This window comes from Dipodomys ordii, unplaced genomic scaffold (genome assembly GCF_000151885.1).
Source record: "Dipodomys ordii isolate 6190 unplaced genomic scaffold, Dord_2.0 Scaffold2, whole genome shotgun sequence".
Classification (NCBI taxonomy): Eukaryota; Metazoa; Chordata; class Mammalia; order Rodentia; family Heteromyidae; genus Dipodomys; species Dipodomys ordii.
In genome coordinates this window covers 9,449,750-9,464,983 of record NW_012267218.1, presented here as the reverse complement: position 1 = coordinate 9,464,983, position 15,234 = coordinate 9,449,750, and the positions used below count along the sequence as shown (strand labels likewise).

At 51.1% G+C, this 15,234-nt stretch overlaps 1 protein-coding gene across 2 annotated transcripts in view; it reads left to right on the top strand.

The window, feature by feature from the left end:
- The window catches only part of Slc24a4 (solute carrier family 24 (sodium/potassium/calcium exchanger), member 4), a 119,353-nt gene that overhangs the window by 80,410 nt on the left and 23,709 nt on the right, over positions 1 to 15,234 (top strand). The window contains exons 8-12 of one of the 2 annotated variants that reach the window (XM_013014239.1): positions 261 to 286; positions 2,426 to 2,479; positions 4,011 to 4,096; positions 7,760 to 7,929; positions 10,406 to 10,613. In XM_013014239.1, coding sequence (XP_012869693.1) covers positions 261 to 286; positions 2,426 to 2,479; positions 4,011 to 4,096; positions 7,760 to 7,929; positions 10,406 to 10,613 — 544 coding nt within the window. Of the gene's footprint in view, positions 1 to 260; positions 287 to 2,425; positions 2,480 to 4,010; positions 4,154 to 7,759; positions 7,930 to 10,405; positions 10,614 to 15,234 lie in introns of both variants that reach the window. The other variant, XM_013014233.1, reaches the window with a different exon arrangement.

Below are 15,234 nucleotides of genomic sequence, written 5' to 3'. Positions count from 1 at the left end.
GTGCCTCCCCTCCCACACACTCATACCCGCTCATTATATTTTGGAGTGGGGGGTATCTCCATGGTAACAAGGCTTAGCAAAGCCAAGGCCCACGCCATGGGGTCCACCTGGGAAAGCTCACGCATTTGCTTCTCGGAGGCCCCTCTGGTCCCCTCCAAGGCCCAGCACAGGGCTCATCTGCGTGGGCTCTGTGGCGGGGGGGTCATGTTTGTCCTTCATTTGGAATGAATAGGCCCCCGTTTCTCTCTTTTGCCTTCTAGTTCATATACGATGAAGAAATCGTGTGGTAAGTTGCTAAAATTTATGGTTGTTTTCCAGCAACCTTGTTTATTGGGTTTGCTGGGCTGTCTTGAGAATTATTATTTTTTACAACCCTATGCTAATTAACTTGGGGAAGTTAAAAGGATGTCATTCTGAGCAATCTTGTCTTTTTCCTTTCAAAGTGCTGAAAAAAAATTGTTTTCCTCAGTATTCACACCCTGCCAGATAAGCCAGAAAACTAAAATGATGACAGGTTTTTTTCGGGGGGGGGGATGGATTTTGTACCGAGAGAAGGACTCCAGTACCAGGTGTGCTCCTGGGATGAGGTGTAACAAGGTAGTGATGGGCGGGAGGGGGTGGGGCAGGGGCAGGGGGCAGGGTCACAGGTCACAGGTGCCCAGTGCCATACAACATCTGAGCCTACCCTCTCACCTTGGTCACGGAGAAACGTCAGAAGAGCTGAGTCTCTTACCATGAAAAGCAAACTTTGTTTTTCCAACATCATTCTGTATGTTTCTGTGAAGGTGTTCTTTTTTTTTTTTTTTCTTTTTCTCTGGGCCTGGGTGCTGTCCCTCAGCTCTTCAGCTCAAGGCTAGCGCTCTATCACTTGAGCCATAGCACCACCTCTGGCTTTCTCTGCTTATGTGGTGCTGAGGAATTGAACCCAGGGCCTCATGCATGCAAGGCAAGCGCTCTACCCCTGAGCCACCTTCCCAGCCATAAGGTGTTCTTTTTTTGTTTTGAATTTTTCTATTAAGTAGTGATACAGAGAGGTTTCAACTCCACAAGTCAGATGATGAGTGCAATGCACCTGCCCAGTGTCACCCTACCCATCATTCTCCCCCATCTTTTCCCCCTCCCATCCTAACCATCCATCTTTACATAATCTACATTGAATGTAGTAACTGCTTTTGCTCATCTTTCCTCCCTCCCTTTGGGTCCTCCCCCATTACTTCCTCCTCCCATCCCCCCCCCCAAGCCTTACCTTTCTGGTATTCATTTTGGTGAACAGTTTGTTAATTGTTCAGAGGAGCTAACACCACTGGGCTCCCTCCCTGAGTCCCCAGTCCTGGTCCTTTCCTCAGTGTGTTTGTGTACATATGCAGATGAGCCTGTAGAAAAGCAAATGCTTCCAATGAAACTTGGGAAGAGACTCACCTTTAAGCTATGAATTAAGATACAGCAAGCCCAGAGTTGAGAGGAACAAGGGCAGGCTCTACCCCGGGGCCTGCGTGCTCATATTCACAGCCGTGGGAGCCACCTGCTTATTAGCAAGATGCAGAGCCTGCCTCTCATGGTGCCGTCTGTGAGAAATCCTCCCAAGGCAAGGTCGAGGGATTCCACTATCTGCCATGTGCACAGACACCCTGGCTTGGACACCATCTTGGCTTCTTTTTCAGCTACCCTAGCAGCCATGGATGTCCTCTACAAGTCCCCTCTGGCTGAGGGTGTGTGGGCACCATGTTAGCAACGAAAGTGCTCCCAAGTTGCCCACAGCCCAGGCCTGGTATGCACAGACTTTGGTACACATCTGTGAAGCAAACAAGTGAAAGATCACGTGGCTTCTTAGGGCCTGTGATCAGAGCCCCATAGTTTTATAGGGTTGGCTGTGTCCACAAGAGCAGTGATAGTATGTTCCAGAATCTGTGGGGGAGGAGGGGTTGCATGCCCCAGTATTGGGACTCAAATTTATGGCCTCTTACTCTACCTAGCCCTTTCAAGGTTGGTGTTCTACCACTTGAACCACACCTCCACTTCTAACTTTTTTTGCTGGTTAGTTGGAAGAGTCACACAGATATTTCTGTCAGGGCTGGCTTCAAACTGGGATCCTCAGATCTCAGCCTCCTGAGTAGCTAGGGTTACAGACCTGAGCCACCAGCACCTAGCTGTTTCCGAATCTTGAGTGACCTTAGGTTCATTTCAATGTGGCAGCTTAGTCTCTCCAGGTAACTGGGGGTTGGGGACTTTGCCTGAGTCTTGTAGCTGGCTGAGAATGAGCTTGCTGAGTGATAGGGCAGTTCTGGCTAGGATATCTCACCCTCCTGCCAGGGGCTGGGGATGGGGGAGGTGAGGCTAGCCCACCCACTGCTGTCCTGTGCTGCTCCATCCCGTCTGCAGTGCCAGGATTTCGAAAAGTAACCACACTCTCTTTTGTGTCTTCGAGGTGGGAAGGCCTGGTGCTCATCATCTTGTACGTGTTTTATATTCTGATCATGAAGTAAGTGCCCTCTCTCTCCTCCTTCCACTCACCCCTCCCACCTTGCGCAGAGGAAAGGAGAGCCTCAGAATCCCCAGTCAGGTTTGCAGTCCCTCTGCCAGAGACAGTGCTAGGAAGCTGCCTACGTGGGGATGGATGTTCAGGCGCTGTTTTGGGGTGCAGGTCCTACCAGTGGAGTCATGCCAAGTGGCTGGGCAGCTTCCTCTGAAGTAGGGTAACAGCCACTCTTGCGATAGTTGAATGACTCTTCCATAGTTCAAGACCACCCTTAGAAACAAAACAAAACAACGGGAGGCAGCCCACCTTCTGCCCCAGGCTTCAGAAAATGCCAACAAGGGCCACAACATGATACGATTGTATGTGTCCCATGTATGGGCCTCGGTGTGCAGGCACTAGGCTCTGGACCCTACACCCAAGGCCCCCACAAGCAGTGCTCATCACCGACTCAGAGGATAAAGTTCTGGTACCTGTTTCCTCACAAAGAAGGCAGCCACTAGGGGACAAAGATGGTATGATTCCATGTAGAAGTATCTCGAAGATCCAGGTTCATAGAGACAGACACAGATTCAGGGTTAGTGAGGAACTGGGGTCTGAGTATGGGGAGCTATTGATTAATGAGTACAGCGCTGCTGTCTGCCTTGGTTAAAAAACACTTGAAAATATTGGTGATTGTTACATAGCCATGTGAATAGAATTAATGCCATGCAAGCGTGACTGAAAAATGAGAAATAAATATAGGGACAAATTAGGTTGTGGATATTCTCTACCAAAAAAAAAAAAACAAACAAACACACACAGTATGAGCAAAACCTTATGTGGGCTCTGAGACATTTATGTCTCCTAAAGAAGGGTGATCAACTGTCAAGCCGCAAGAACATTGTTCTCAAGTGATCTCTCGGACGTCTTTCCGAGAAGCAGCCAGCCCCAGGGCCTCAGAGAGGCTGTGCTGGCTGACAGTGAAGGGAAGAGGCCAGCACGCAACCCAGAGGAGAGAGTCACTCCCAGGGCAAAGGGAACAGGTGCCTGCTTTGTTCCTTTGTTGGCAGAACAATTTTATTTTATGTTTTTGTCGGTCATAGGGCTTGAACTCTGGGCCTGGGTATTGTCCCATAGCTCTTCAGCTCAAGGCGAGTGCTCTACCACTGAGCCACAGCACCACTTCCAGTTTTCTGGTGATTTACTGGCAATAAGAGTCTCACGGACTTCTCTGCCCAGGCTGGGTTTGAACTGTGATCCTCAGATCTCAGCCTCCTGAGTAGCTAGGGTGACAGGCGTGAGTCACCAACGCCTGGCTATGGCAGAGCAATTTTTATTAGGACACACTTAAAACGTCCAGTCACTACATCGAGTGTGACATCTCTGCCTCCTCTCAGGAGCTGGCTAACAGCTCAATAGGAGCAGGTATCCCAGCCCACACACCCCAAGGCTCCTGTCTGAAGGGCCACCAGCTGCCTGCATGCCACGCTGACTGCACTAGTACCGGTAAGACTGCCCTCCGCTGCTCTGACTGCCTGCCTTACCTGACTTCCAGGTACAATATGAAGATGCAAATGTTTTTCACAACCAAACAAAAGAGCATTGCCAATGGCAACCCCGTGAACAGCGAACTGGAGGATGGTAATGATTTCTATGGCGGTAGCTATGATGACCCGTCCATGCCGTTGCTGGGGCAAGGTAAGGCTGAGCAGACAGGACTGGTAGGACATTTTTCACAGAAGCCACAGCCCTTCTTTTACACACACACACACACACACACACACACACACACACACAGAGACACACACACACAATGAGGAGGGAGAATCAATGTTTGAGATACTGCCTAGATTGATGTTTGCTTTAATGCAAGGTACACGAGGAAAGAATAAAACGTACGTGGGAATTCCCCCACACCTTCTGTGTTGTGTATTGGTACTGGGATTTGAACTCAGGGCCTGGGCTCTTTCCCTTAGCTTTTCCACTCATGGCTGCTCTTCTACATTAGAGCCACAGCTCACTTCTGGCTTTTTGGAGGTTAATCAGAGATCAATTTCACAGGCTGCCCAGGCTGGCTTTAAAGCGTGATCCTCAGATCTCAGCCTCCTGAATTACAGGTGTGTGCCACTGGCACCTGGCTTTCCCATACTTCGGAGAGCAGGCAAGGCCTGTTTGGCTCTTTGGAAAAGCCACTTCCTGACAGGAAGCTGAGAGCTTGGGGTGGCAGAGCCTGAGCCTCCCTGTCCTGGAGAAGTCCGTTCCAGAAACAGCTCCAACTTGGGGGCTGGAGCGAGGAACACAGGGCCAAGCAAGGCAGCCTCAGGCCAGCCCCAGACACCCCTGCAGGGGACCCCTGCTGAGGTCACGGCAGCTGCTCTTCATTCTCTCCCCACCCCCAACTCGTTGGGACCTAGGAGTCTGGGCCTCAGAGGCCAGCCTCTATTCATCTTTGTCAAGTTCTTTGAAGTGTCAAGGCCTGACCGGCTACTTCCTTGGACATCTACTTGATTCTTAGTAACAGGACCAGTTGCCAGGCCACACAGCAGCTGCGGAGCAGCCGCAGGGAGGAGTTCAAGCTGCCCCAGACCAAGCAGTAAGGCCAAATAGGTCACAGGCGAGGGTGAGGAAAGGCAGGGTTACAACCAACTTGCCAGCCAGGTACCCTATCCCTGCCCACCTTTTCTATGGTCCTGGGCAAGTCTCCTCTTTCTTCAGGTGACTTTAATTTATTATCGAGGAGAGGGGCGGGGCCAGGTCATGACACAGGACCTGTGTCTGGGACATCCAAAGAGTCTCTGTTTCTCCATGCCCCCTGCAGCCACTGTCCTGGGACCAATCAGCGTTGTCTCCCAGGTGAATTTTGTACAGGCGCATTGTGTCCTGTCTCAATGCCCCAGTGGGACTGAGGAGACCTGAGATTCAAGGTTTGCCTTTTCTTATAGGTAGGAGTTGCCTTCATCTTAACAACCATGAGTCTTGTGGTTGGAGGAGACTCCAGCATTGGTCCCCATCCCCTCGCCTCTTAGCAGGTGGCTCTCCAGCCGCCAACCTGCAATCTAAGGAATTCAGGCTGGGCTAGAGATGTGGCTCAGTGATAGGGTACCTGCCTGGCAGACACAGGACCCTGGTTCCATCCCCACCCTGCGGGAAAAGAAGGAAAGAAACAACTCTTCCTGAACTCTTTTAGTAGCAGTTTGTGTTCCCCATAGAAACCTTAAAGCTTTTAAGAACTAAATCTCTTGAGCCAGGTGCTGGTAGCTCACACCTGTAATCCTAGCTACTCAGGAGGCTGAGATCAGAGCCAGCCCAGGCAGGAAAGCCTGTGAGACTCTTATCTCCAATTAACCACCAGAAAAACTGCAAGTCCAGCTGTGGCTTAAGGTAGCAGAGCTTTAGCCTTGAGCAAAAAGCCCAGGGACAGTGCTCAGGCTCTGTGGTCCATCTCCCTGACCAACAGAAAATAAAGCAATAAACTTCTCCTCTTGAGAGGAAATGGGAAGAAAACACCTTCTTGTACCTGAAGCTTCTTTGAGGTCGTGTAGCTGAGCACACCGGATCATCTCCTGGATGGCATTCAGGTGGCATTGCTCACAGCCTGACAGCGGGGGGCCTCTTGGTCATCAGCTGCTGCATTGTCCCAAGCCAGTCTAGCTCCCTAGGGGGCTGTTCCAGCCCACCCACGGCCTGGGCACCCCTCAGGCTTAGCCTGGGAAGGGAGAAGCGACCCAGCCTATGTTTGAGTTACCTTCTGGGCAGCCACTCTTGGCTTGGACACACCGCCTTATGCTATGGCACAAGGCAAGGCGCCCTGGGCGTCAGGTGTGTCCAGTCCCACTCTGAGCTCAGCTACAACCCATATAGTGGCTGTGTCCGGGCTGGCTCTCCAGATCGGAGCCTGGAACCTACAGTGCTTTGCTGGTACCCCGTTCCCCCTCTAGAAATGCCCCCACCCCCACCCCCAGCACCGAGGCTCCCTGTGAAAGGAGCTCGCTACTAACACCTTCCTCAAATAACCCTCTGGCGTCCTGGCCACCATCAGACTCCACGCTGACCGTCTCTGGCAATCTCTGTTGGCCTCTGTCTCCTTAATTCTCTTCTAAATTGTAAGTAATCTGCTCTCATCCAAGCAATAACATGAGCTTCTAAACATAAATAAACCACGAGCCCAGCTCCACGGTGCACACCTCGCTGGAGGCGAGGTGCATGGTGCTTTCTGGCTGTTTTCTAACCCTCATGCCTCCTGTCTGCTGAGCCTTGCTGCCTGTGGGCCGGGGCGGGAGGGGGGAGTGAGGGGGGACCGTTGTACTTTGTGTGTTGTCATGCTGTTAACTCTTGCACGGGTTGCTGTCTGGTCCTTGTTACCCTATTACTTGCAGAGGAAGTCACAAGATCTGACTGGTGCAGAGGGATGGGGCTGCCTGCTTCTGTGTGCTGTGTTCATGAGTGGTTTGGTTATTAGATTTTGCTGGGGACCTGGAGTTCAATGCCAAGCCTCCCAGGATGCCGACTGAGCATGTGCATGAAGGAAGCAGGAAAGAGACCCAGAATGGCCAGCTTTGTTCAGCTTTGTGAGGGAAGGGGAGTAAAAGAGAGAGAGAGAGACAGACATGTCCCCTGATGCCATCAGTGTTTATCAAACATTAGGCTTAATCAGCAGCCCACCACACCCCCCTGGGACAAGCCGGCACCCTCCTGGGTCTCAGGCACCTCTTCTAGGGCTGGGTGGGTAGGGACAAATCTCTGACCTTTCTTGCCTTGTGCATAATACAATGTGAGAATGTTTCCTAGCAGTGTTGAGGGGATTGTCTGCACAGACCACAAGGCCTTGTGGGAAGCTAAGACTCCATACTGTCTGCTGCCTGATCATGTTTATCACAGCTGAGGGGTCTTGTAGACTGTAAAGTTTCCTCTGAGCAACTGGAAAAGGAGAGTGGAGAGGAGACCCCATCCTAGCTATGGGTCCAAGGTACAAGGATGCCTTGGTCAGGCTCAGATGAGGAACTCCAGTGCCTTTGCAGTTGGCCAAAGTCAAGCCCCAGAAGAGAAGTCAGCCATCAATTGATAATGTCTAGATAGGGCATATCTGCCCAGGAATGGTCCTATAATAAAGGATTCTCTGAGTTCTGTGTAACTTGCTGGCATCTGAGTTAGCCAGTTGACTGACTGGAGGGGCTGAAGCCAGACCTCCACGGCCCCATAACCACAGCCCCAGGAGGTTAGCAAGATGAGGGTACTGCAGTGGTCCCAGCACTTAGGAGTAGTCCTCCAAGAGATGAGCACTAATCCTGGCTCTGTGCTTCATAGTGAAGGAGAAGCCGCAATACAGCAAGCCCCCGGTGGTGATGGTAGACGAGGTCCTGAGCTCCAGCCCTCCCAAGTTCAGCTTCCCCGAGGCTGGCTTGCGCATCATGATCACCAACAAGTTTGGACCCAGGACCCGGCTACGGATGGCCAGCAGGATCATAATTAATGAGGTAAGTGTGTGAACACGAGGGAGAGAGAGAGAATAAAAAGATGAATGTGCATCTGTTTCTCTATGGGCAGGGCAACCTTCAAAGAAAACTCAGGCTGGGAATGTGGCTCAGAGGTAGAGCGCTTGCCTAGCATGCACGAAGCCCTGGGTTTGATTCCTCAGTACCACATAAACAGAAAAGGCTGGAAGTGGCACTGTGGCTCAAGTGGTAGAGTACTAGCCTTGAGCAAAAGAAGTACTAGATAGGGGCTGGGAAGGTGGCTCAGTGGTAGAGTGCTTGCCTTGCATGCATGAGGCCCTGGTTCGATTCCTCAGCACCACATAAGCAGAAAAAGCCAGAAGTGGCGCTGTGGCTTAAGTGGTAGAGCGCTAGCCTTAAGCTGAAGAGCTGAGAGATAGAGCCCAGGCCCAGAGTTCAAGCCCCACAACTGACAAAAAAAAAAAAGTAGTACTAGAACAGTGCCCAGGCCCTGAGTTCAAGCCCCAGGACTGGCAAAAAAAAAAAAAAAGTAAAAAGAAAACTCAGGACACTGGAGAGTGGCAATGCCCTCTGAGGAACTCCTCCTCTTCTTGCTGGACTTACGTTTTGTACTCCACGCCTCTTCTCCCAAGTGGGAAAAAATACAGGATATTATTTTTCAGCAAAATGGATATTATGTAGCCAGTATTGCAAAAATAATGAATGTACTGACTACTGGCTTTTTTGGGCTTAGTTTTATTCTAGTAGCCACAGTCAGCACACCACTGGACACAAGAATCATGTTTGCCAGGGCTTAAAAGTTCATTGTTTTGAACATCTATGCTTCACTGTGCATATACCCTTTCTGTAGAAAATGTATTAAGAAATAGGCAGCCAGTTGCAGATAGCTCACGCCTGTAATCCTAGCTACTCAGGAGGCTGAGATTGGAGGATCATAGTTCGAAGTTAGTCCAGACAAAAACGTCTGTGAGACTCTTATCTCCAATTAACCATCAAAAAGCCAGAAGTAGAGCTGTGACTTAAATGGTAGAGCACCAGCCAGGAATAAACGTGCTAACACCAGGGCTCACAGGCTGAGTTCAAGCCCTTGTACCAGCACATGCGCACACACAAAGAAAATGGTAACACTTTTCCAAGTTTTGAATCTTTTTGGTTCAAAACAGTGAAGTAGTATACTGATGAAATTTTATTGAAACCTATCTGTCTTTCCTAAACTTAACTGTACTGGGTGCTGGGGTGGCTATTAACCAATTCTAGAGGACAGGGGGATGAAGGTTTACTCTGTCTCTTTTTCGTGACATTTTTATTCATCAGGAAAATAACAGATTGGGGGTTGAAAGGAAGCAGTTGGTGGCACTGGGATTTGAACTTGGGGTCTACTGCTTGCTTGTCAGGCGCTATACCTCTTGCATCTTGTTTCTAGACCTTTATACTTTAGTTCTTTTTCAGATAGGGTCTCATGCTTTTGACCAGGGCTAGCTTCAGATCAGCAACCTTCTACTGTTTCCCCAGCCTAGACTTAACTGAATTAGGAGTCCCCACCTAACACTGACAGGCAGAAAGTTAGTTCAGGGGTCAATAGATCTTTTATTATTTATTTTTATTTTTATTTTTTTGCTGGTAGTAGAGCTTGAACTCAGGGCCTTGGCACTGGCCCTGAGCTCTTTTGCATAAGGTTAGCACTCTACCACTTGAGCCACAGCACCACTTCTGGTTTTCTGGTGGTTAATTAGAGATAAGAGTCTCACAGACTTTCCTGCTCAGGTTGGCTTTGAACTGCTATCCTCAGAGCTCAGCCTCCTGACTAGCTAGGATTACAGACAAGAGCCATCTGAATCCAACTTATTATTACTTATTATTACTATTATTATTATCTACTGTTACTATTATCTATTATTATCATTACTATCATCATCATCATCATCATCATTTAGAATAGTATACTTCCTTTGACATGATCATGGCTCCTGCCAGCCCCCATGATGACCAGGACTGGTATGTGTCCAGGGCAGGTTCATTACCAGGATAGGTATTGGGTCCAGAGACAGAGCATTCTCTGGGGGGCAGTCCTCGGTCCCTGGGCTCCGGGTCAATATTGGACAAGATCTCTTTATCCATGGTGCAACCAGTCCTTGACCCACAGGCCTTAAGCAAATCCATAAATGTTTTGGAACTTGATTAAGGTGAGCAGAGCAGAGGCACATAGTTCCCTAGAAACTATGGAGAGGCCACCAACAGCCACCTCAGTGGCCAACAACCCAGGAAGACTCTGAGTAGCATTCGTCACTGGGGACAATGTGAGCTAAAACCATGATTGGATGTTAGCACACACCCACTAGACAGAATGGCGAAAATGAAAAGGTCTGACAATACTAAGTGTTGGCAAAGATGAGAAGCAGCAAAGGGTCGTTGTTCTAGAAAGCTGAGAGGGCTGGGTGGAGTCTAGCTACCCTTTCTCACCTGCCTTGCTGTCTTTCTGGTCGGGGGGTTCCCACAGCGCCAGAGACTGATCAATGCCGCCAACGGAGTGAGCAGCAAGCCGCTTCAGAACGGGAGACCTGAGAACATCGAGAACGGAAACGTCCCTGTGGAGAACCCCGAGGATGCTCAGCAGGACCAGGGCCAGCAGCCGCCCCCACAGCCACCTCCTCCCCCAGAGCCCGAGCCCATAGAGACCGTCTTCCTGTCCCCCTTCTCCCTACCTGGTGAGTTTAGGGGGCGCCGGCTCTCAAGCCAGGCTTCCATGAGCTCTATCTAGACCAAGCTCAGGTCTCCAAAGACAGGGTGGTGGAGGCGTGGTGTGAATGATTGACACTCCATCATCTAGGTGCTGCTGCTGATAAACACATCATTGGGGTGATGGGTAAGCGCTGTCCGGGATGCAGGCACTGTTGGGTGTGACTAGACTCTGAAGGCAGAGAGGAAAGTTGATATGAAGGGCAGTTGATGTTTCCTTTGCAATGCAGAAAAGCAACCTGTGATGCATATGTACAGACATGTCAGACTCCTCACCTTTGCTCCTCTAGGCAGGCCAAGCATTGCTTAATTGCTAGGATGGAATATTCTAGAGCTATGGTGAATCCTACACAAATATAGTTTGAACATCTGTATAAACTGTATAAATAAGATCATGTGCTTGCCTTGAGCTGAAGAGCTCAGGGACAGTGCTCAGGCCCAGAGTTTAAGCCCCCCAACCGAACACACACACACACACACACACGCATGCACGCACACACACACACACACACACACACACACATGCACACACATGCACGCACGCACGCACGCACAGATCAGACCACAACTCTACCCTAAGCCCTCTGATGTCCTCCTCTCTCCCATGGAATCTGGCCTGTAGGTCCAGTGTCATCTGACTGCGGCATCCTTGTCTCTCATTTGTTCTTTTCTTTTTCTTTTATCTTGTTTTTTGTTGTTATTATTGTTTGGTGCCAGTCCTGGGCTTGAACTCAGGCCCTGAGCACTGTCCTGAGCTTCTTTTGCTCAAGGCTAGCACTCTGCCACTTGAACCACAACTCCACTTACAGCTTCTTTTTGGTATTTAATTGTAGAGTCTCACAGACTTTCCTGCCCAGGCTGGCTCTGAACCTCAATCCTCAGATCTCAGACTGCTGGAGTAGCTAGGATTTCAGGCATGAACCTCTGGCACCTGGCTTCTCTCATTCTTATCTCTCTTTGACCCTCTGGGTAGTCACACTTGCTTCCTCCCCCTATTCTTAGAGGAAATCAGGTACGCTCCTAGCTTAGGACCTTGGCGCTGCCCTTTGCTGGAATGTACTTTACCCCACTATCCACGTGACTTGCTCCCCTGCCTTGTCAAGGTCTCTGTGGAAGTGTTATCACAGCAGTGTGTTTTCCCAGACCACCTTAGGTCTGGAAATAGCACTGTGGCTCAAGGCTGAAGGTAGAGCACTAGTTTACCAGTGCCCAGTCCCTGAGTTCAAGCCCCAGAACTGGCACACAAAAACCAAGTCATCTTCACAGACAGGCATCTGTCTATCCACAGTGCATTCCTGCACAGAGTAGGTGCTTAGTAGAAATCTGCTACCTGGTTCTTTTTTTTGGGGGGGGGGTCTGGTTGTGGGGCCTGAACTCTGGACCTGGGCGCTGTCCCTCAGCTCTTCAGCTCAAGGCTAGCACTCTACCACTTGAGCCACAGCGCCACTTCCGGCTTTTTTCTTTTTGCTTATGTGGTACTGAGGAATCGAACCCAGGGCCTCATGTATGCAAGGCAAGTGCTCTACCACTGAGCTACCTTCCCAGCCCCGTAATCTGCTACCTGGATGAACTCAGGAGTTCACATCTAAGAGGACCCCAGGGCCCCCCGTAGCCTGCCTGGGTTTACATCATCAACCTTCCATGGGGACTCTGCTATCCCAGGTGGGATGCCTAAGCCCCTGAGCTCCTGTCTTAGGAGTCCTTTCCTGGGGTCTGCCATCCTGAGAGGCAGTGGAATTCCAGAACTTCAGAACTTCCAAACCTAGAACTTGCTATTTCTCTGGGGGAGAAAAAAACAATCTGTGTTTAATATCAGACCAAGCAAGTAGCTGACTTGGTCAGGGGCCCTGGAATGACATAAGCTGGCTGACCTTTGCCCTATCTTGGCACCAATTTTCTGGCCTCCAAGTCCAAGGCACGGACCTATAGCCTGGGTACTGCTGCTGTGCCTCCAGATGCAGCTCTCTTGGGGGAGGGGGGGTCCCCAGGCTTCCCTGGGGTTTGTGGGTTGGAGCATCTCAGGGGCATGTGCTTCAGAGCCACTATCCCCCCTCCCCACCTACAAACGCACATGGCACGGGGGCTCGGCCCAAAATTCATGGCCTCCCTCTGAACCTGGACATTCCTAGGCCTGGGGCAAGAAGCTTTGTTTTCCCAGCTCCCTGGCTGGTTAGGAATTCTAGTACCTAGTCAGCATCTCCAGCCTTTATCCCATCCAGAGCACACCCAGAAAATTGAATTTGTCCCCTGACCCAGGTCTCAGGGGAGCTGGGCCTGAGGATCAGCCTACCCAGTCCTCCCATGGCCCACCCGAAGGCCCAGGATCATGGTGTCTGCCAGGGCTCAGCACTCATTCCGCCAGCCAGTTAAAGCTATTCCCTTGTCTGGGAGTTGGCCTTGGGTGGTGCAGGACCCTAAGCATCACAGGTCTCCTCCAAACTGTATTGAGATAGGTTGTTTGGTCACTCAGGCAATGGGAGCTTTCTACAGGCCAGGATCCTGGGAAAGCAGTGTGTTGACCCAGGGAGCGGCTCCAGGGCCCATGGTCCTAAGAGGTCTGAAAGGCAATCCTTGGGTTTGACCTTGGATGCCCTCTATAACCCCAGGTCATCCCATCACCAGCCCAGGTTCTCTTTGGGTCTCCCTGGGGCAGAGGAAAGGGCCTCAGAGCCACAGATGGAGCGGGAGTGGGATGCCACTTGGGGATCTGTGTGCGTGCCTTCTCTGGCTCTAGGAGGTGGGTGTGGGTGACCCCATTTTACAGGCCTGATGGGAGCCCCTGAGACCCTCCATGTGCTGCTCTAACTCATTCCTGTCCCATCACTATCGACATGCAGGGGCTGCAGGAAAATCAGGGCAGGGCAGGCAGGGTTGATTTCTAGTGAGAGGCAAGCATGGATGAGAGGCCTCAGGACCCGGACCCACGTCCTTGTCCAGGGATCTGGTGATCCTCAGAGACATGGCTAGTCGGGGGTAGGGAAGGAGTGTCTCTTAGTGAGTCACTTGCATGTGTGATGCCGGGACTGGAGACCCCAGGGCTCCTGGCCTTCTTGTGCAAATGGCCTCCACCCTGGGAGCTTGACCCTTTGGGGCTAGCCTTCCTACTGTAGCCTGTCCACTTGCCTCCAGCCTGATCCCCCTGGGCCACGCCCCAGTTGAGTCAAGAGCGAAGGTTTTCCTCTGCTTCCGCTCAAGGCTGCCTCCCTTCCTCCAGAGCAAGCTCGGCTTCCTGTGTCCAGGGAAAACCCGCTCTGTGTCCCACTGATGTTTCAGGGTTGCCCTTGGAAACCACCAGTGCCTCCCTAGTCTTCCTTCCCATCTCCATGCACAGAACAACCGGACCCGGGCCCATGGGCTGGGCTGGGCTGGGCTGGGCTGACCTCACCTCCTCTCAGCTCCCTTCTAGTTCTGGCCTGGGGTCCAAGGGCGGCGCTGAGCTGCTCTGGAGGCCTGCACGAGCAGTTCTTCTTGTCCATCAGTCTCCTGGAAGGACAAGGGCAGAAGTCAGGAGAAAGGAAAGAAGCTGACCCCTGGACCAGATGGGTGTCAGCACAGAGCCAGGAAGTCAGACCAATGGTGGCTCTTCTGTGTGGTAGGGAGAAGGTAGCACTGAAGTCCAGAAGTCCTAGATATGAAACTTGGTCTATTAGTCACTATCACCTTGATCCAGGGCTAGCTGCTGTCTAGCCCCTGCTCCCACACACCCGCTTCGTTCCTCATCCACATCCTTGTAATAGGGGTGCTGACTCCGGCCTTCTGGAGTTAGTCTAAATAGTAACTTTGATAACACAGTCAAGGTCTCTGTGTCTTGTACACAGTAGGTGCTCAATGAATGTTCCTGTGGACTATGGTGTGGCTTAGCGTGTGGCTGTCCTGGGCTCCTGCTTGGATCACAAGCGATGATCTAGAAAGGAGCGAGCATTTCTGGAATCCTGGGACTGTTGGTCATTCCAACAGTCAAAAAGAGGGAGCCAGGGGCTGGGAAGGTGGCTCAGTGGTAGAGTGTTTGCCTTGTATGCATGAGGCCTTGGGTTTGATTCCTCAGCACCACATAAGCAGAAAAAGCTGGAAGTGGCGCTGTGGCTCAAGTGGTAGAGTGCTAGCCTTGAGCTGAAGAGCTGAGGGACAGCGCCCAGGCCCAGAGTTCAGGCCCCCACGACCAACCAAAAAAAGAAGAACAAAAACAAAAGGAGCCAGCTGGGTGCCCGTGGTTCAGGCTTGTAATCCTAGCTTCTCAAGAGGCTGAGATCTGAGCATCATCGTGGTTCAAAGCTAACCAGGGCTAGGAAAATCTGTGAGATTCTTATCTCCAATTAACCATCAGAAAACCGGAAGTGATACTGTGGCTCAAGAGCTCAGGGACAGTGCCCAGGCCCAGAGCTCAAGCCCCGTGACCAACAATAACAACAAAAAAAGAAGGAGCTAGCTGAACTAGGTGTGTACAGTGTGCCAAGCACTGGGCTGCGGGTACTTAGCAGGCAAAGAACCTCTAAGTTAGTAAATATCTGGAAACCAGGGTTTGTCCTGGCTCTAGGGATCCAGAAAAGAGAAGGGCAGCCATGGTCCCTGGCCCCTAAGAGCTTCATGGCT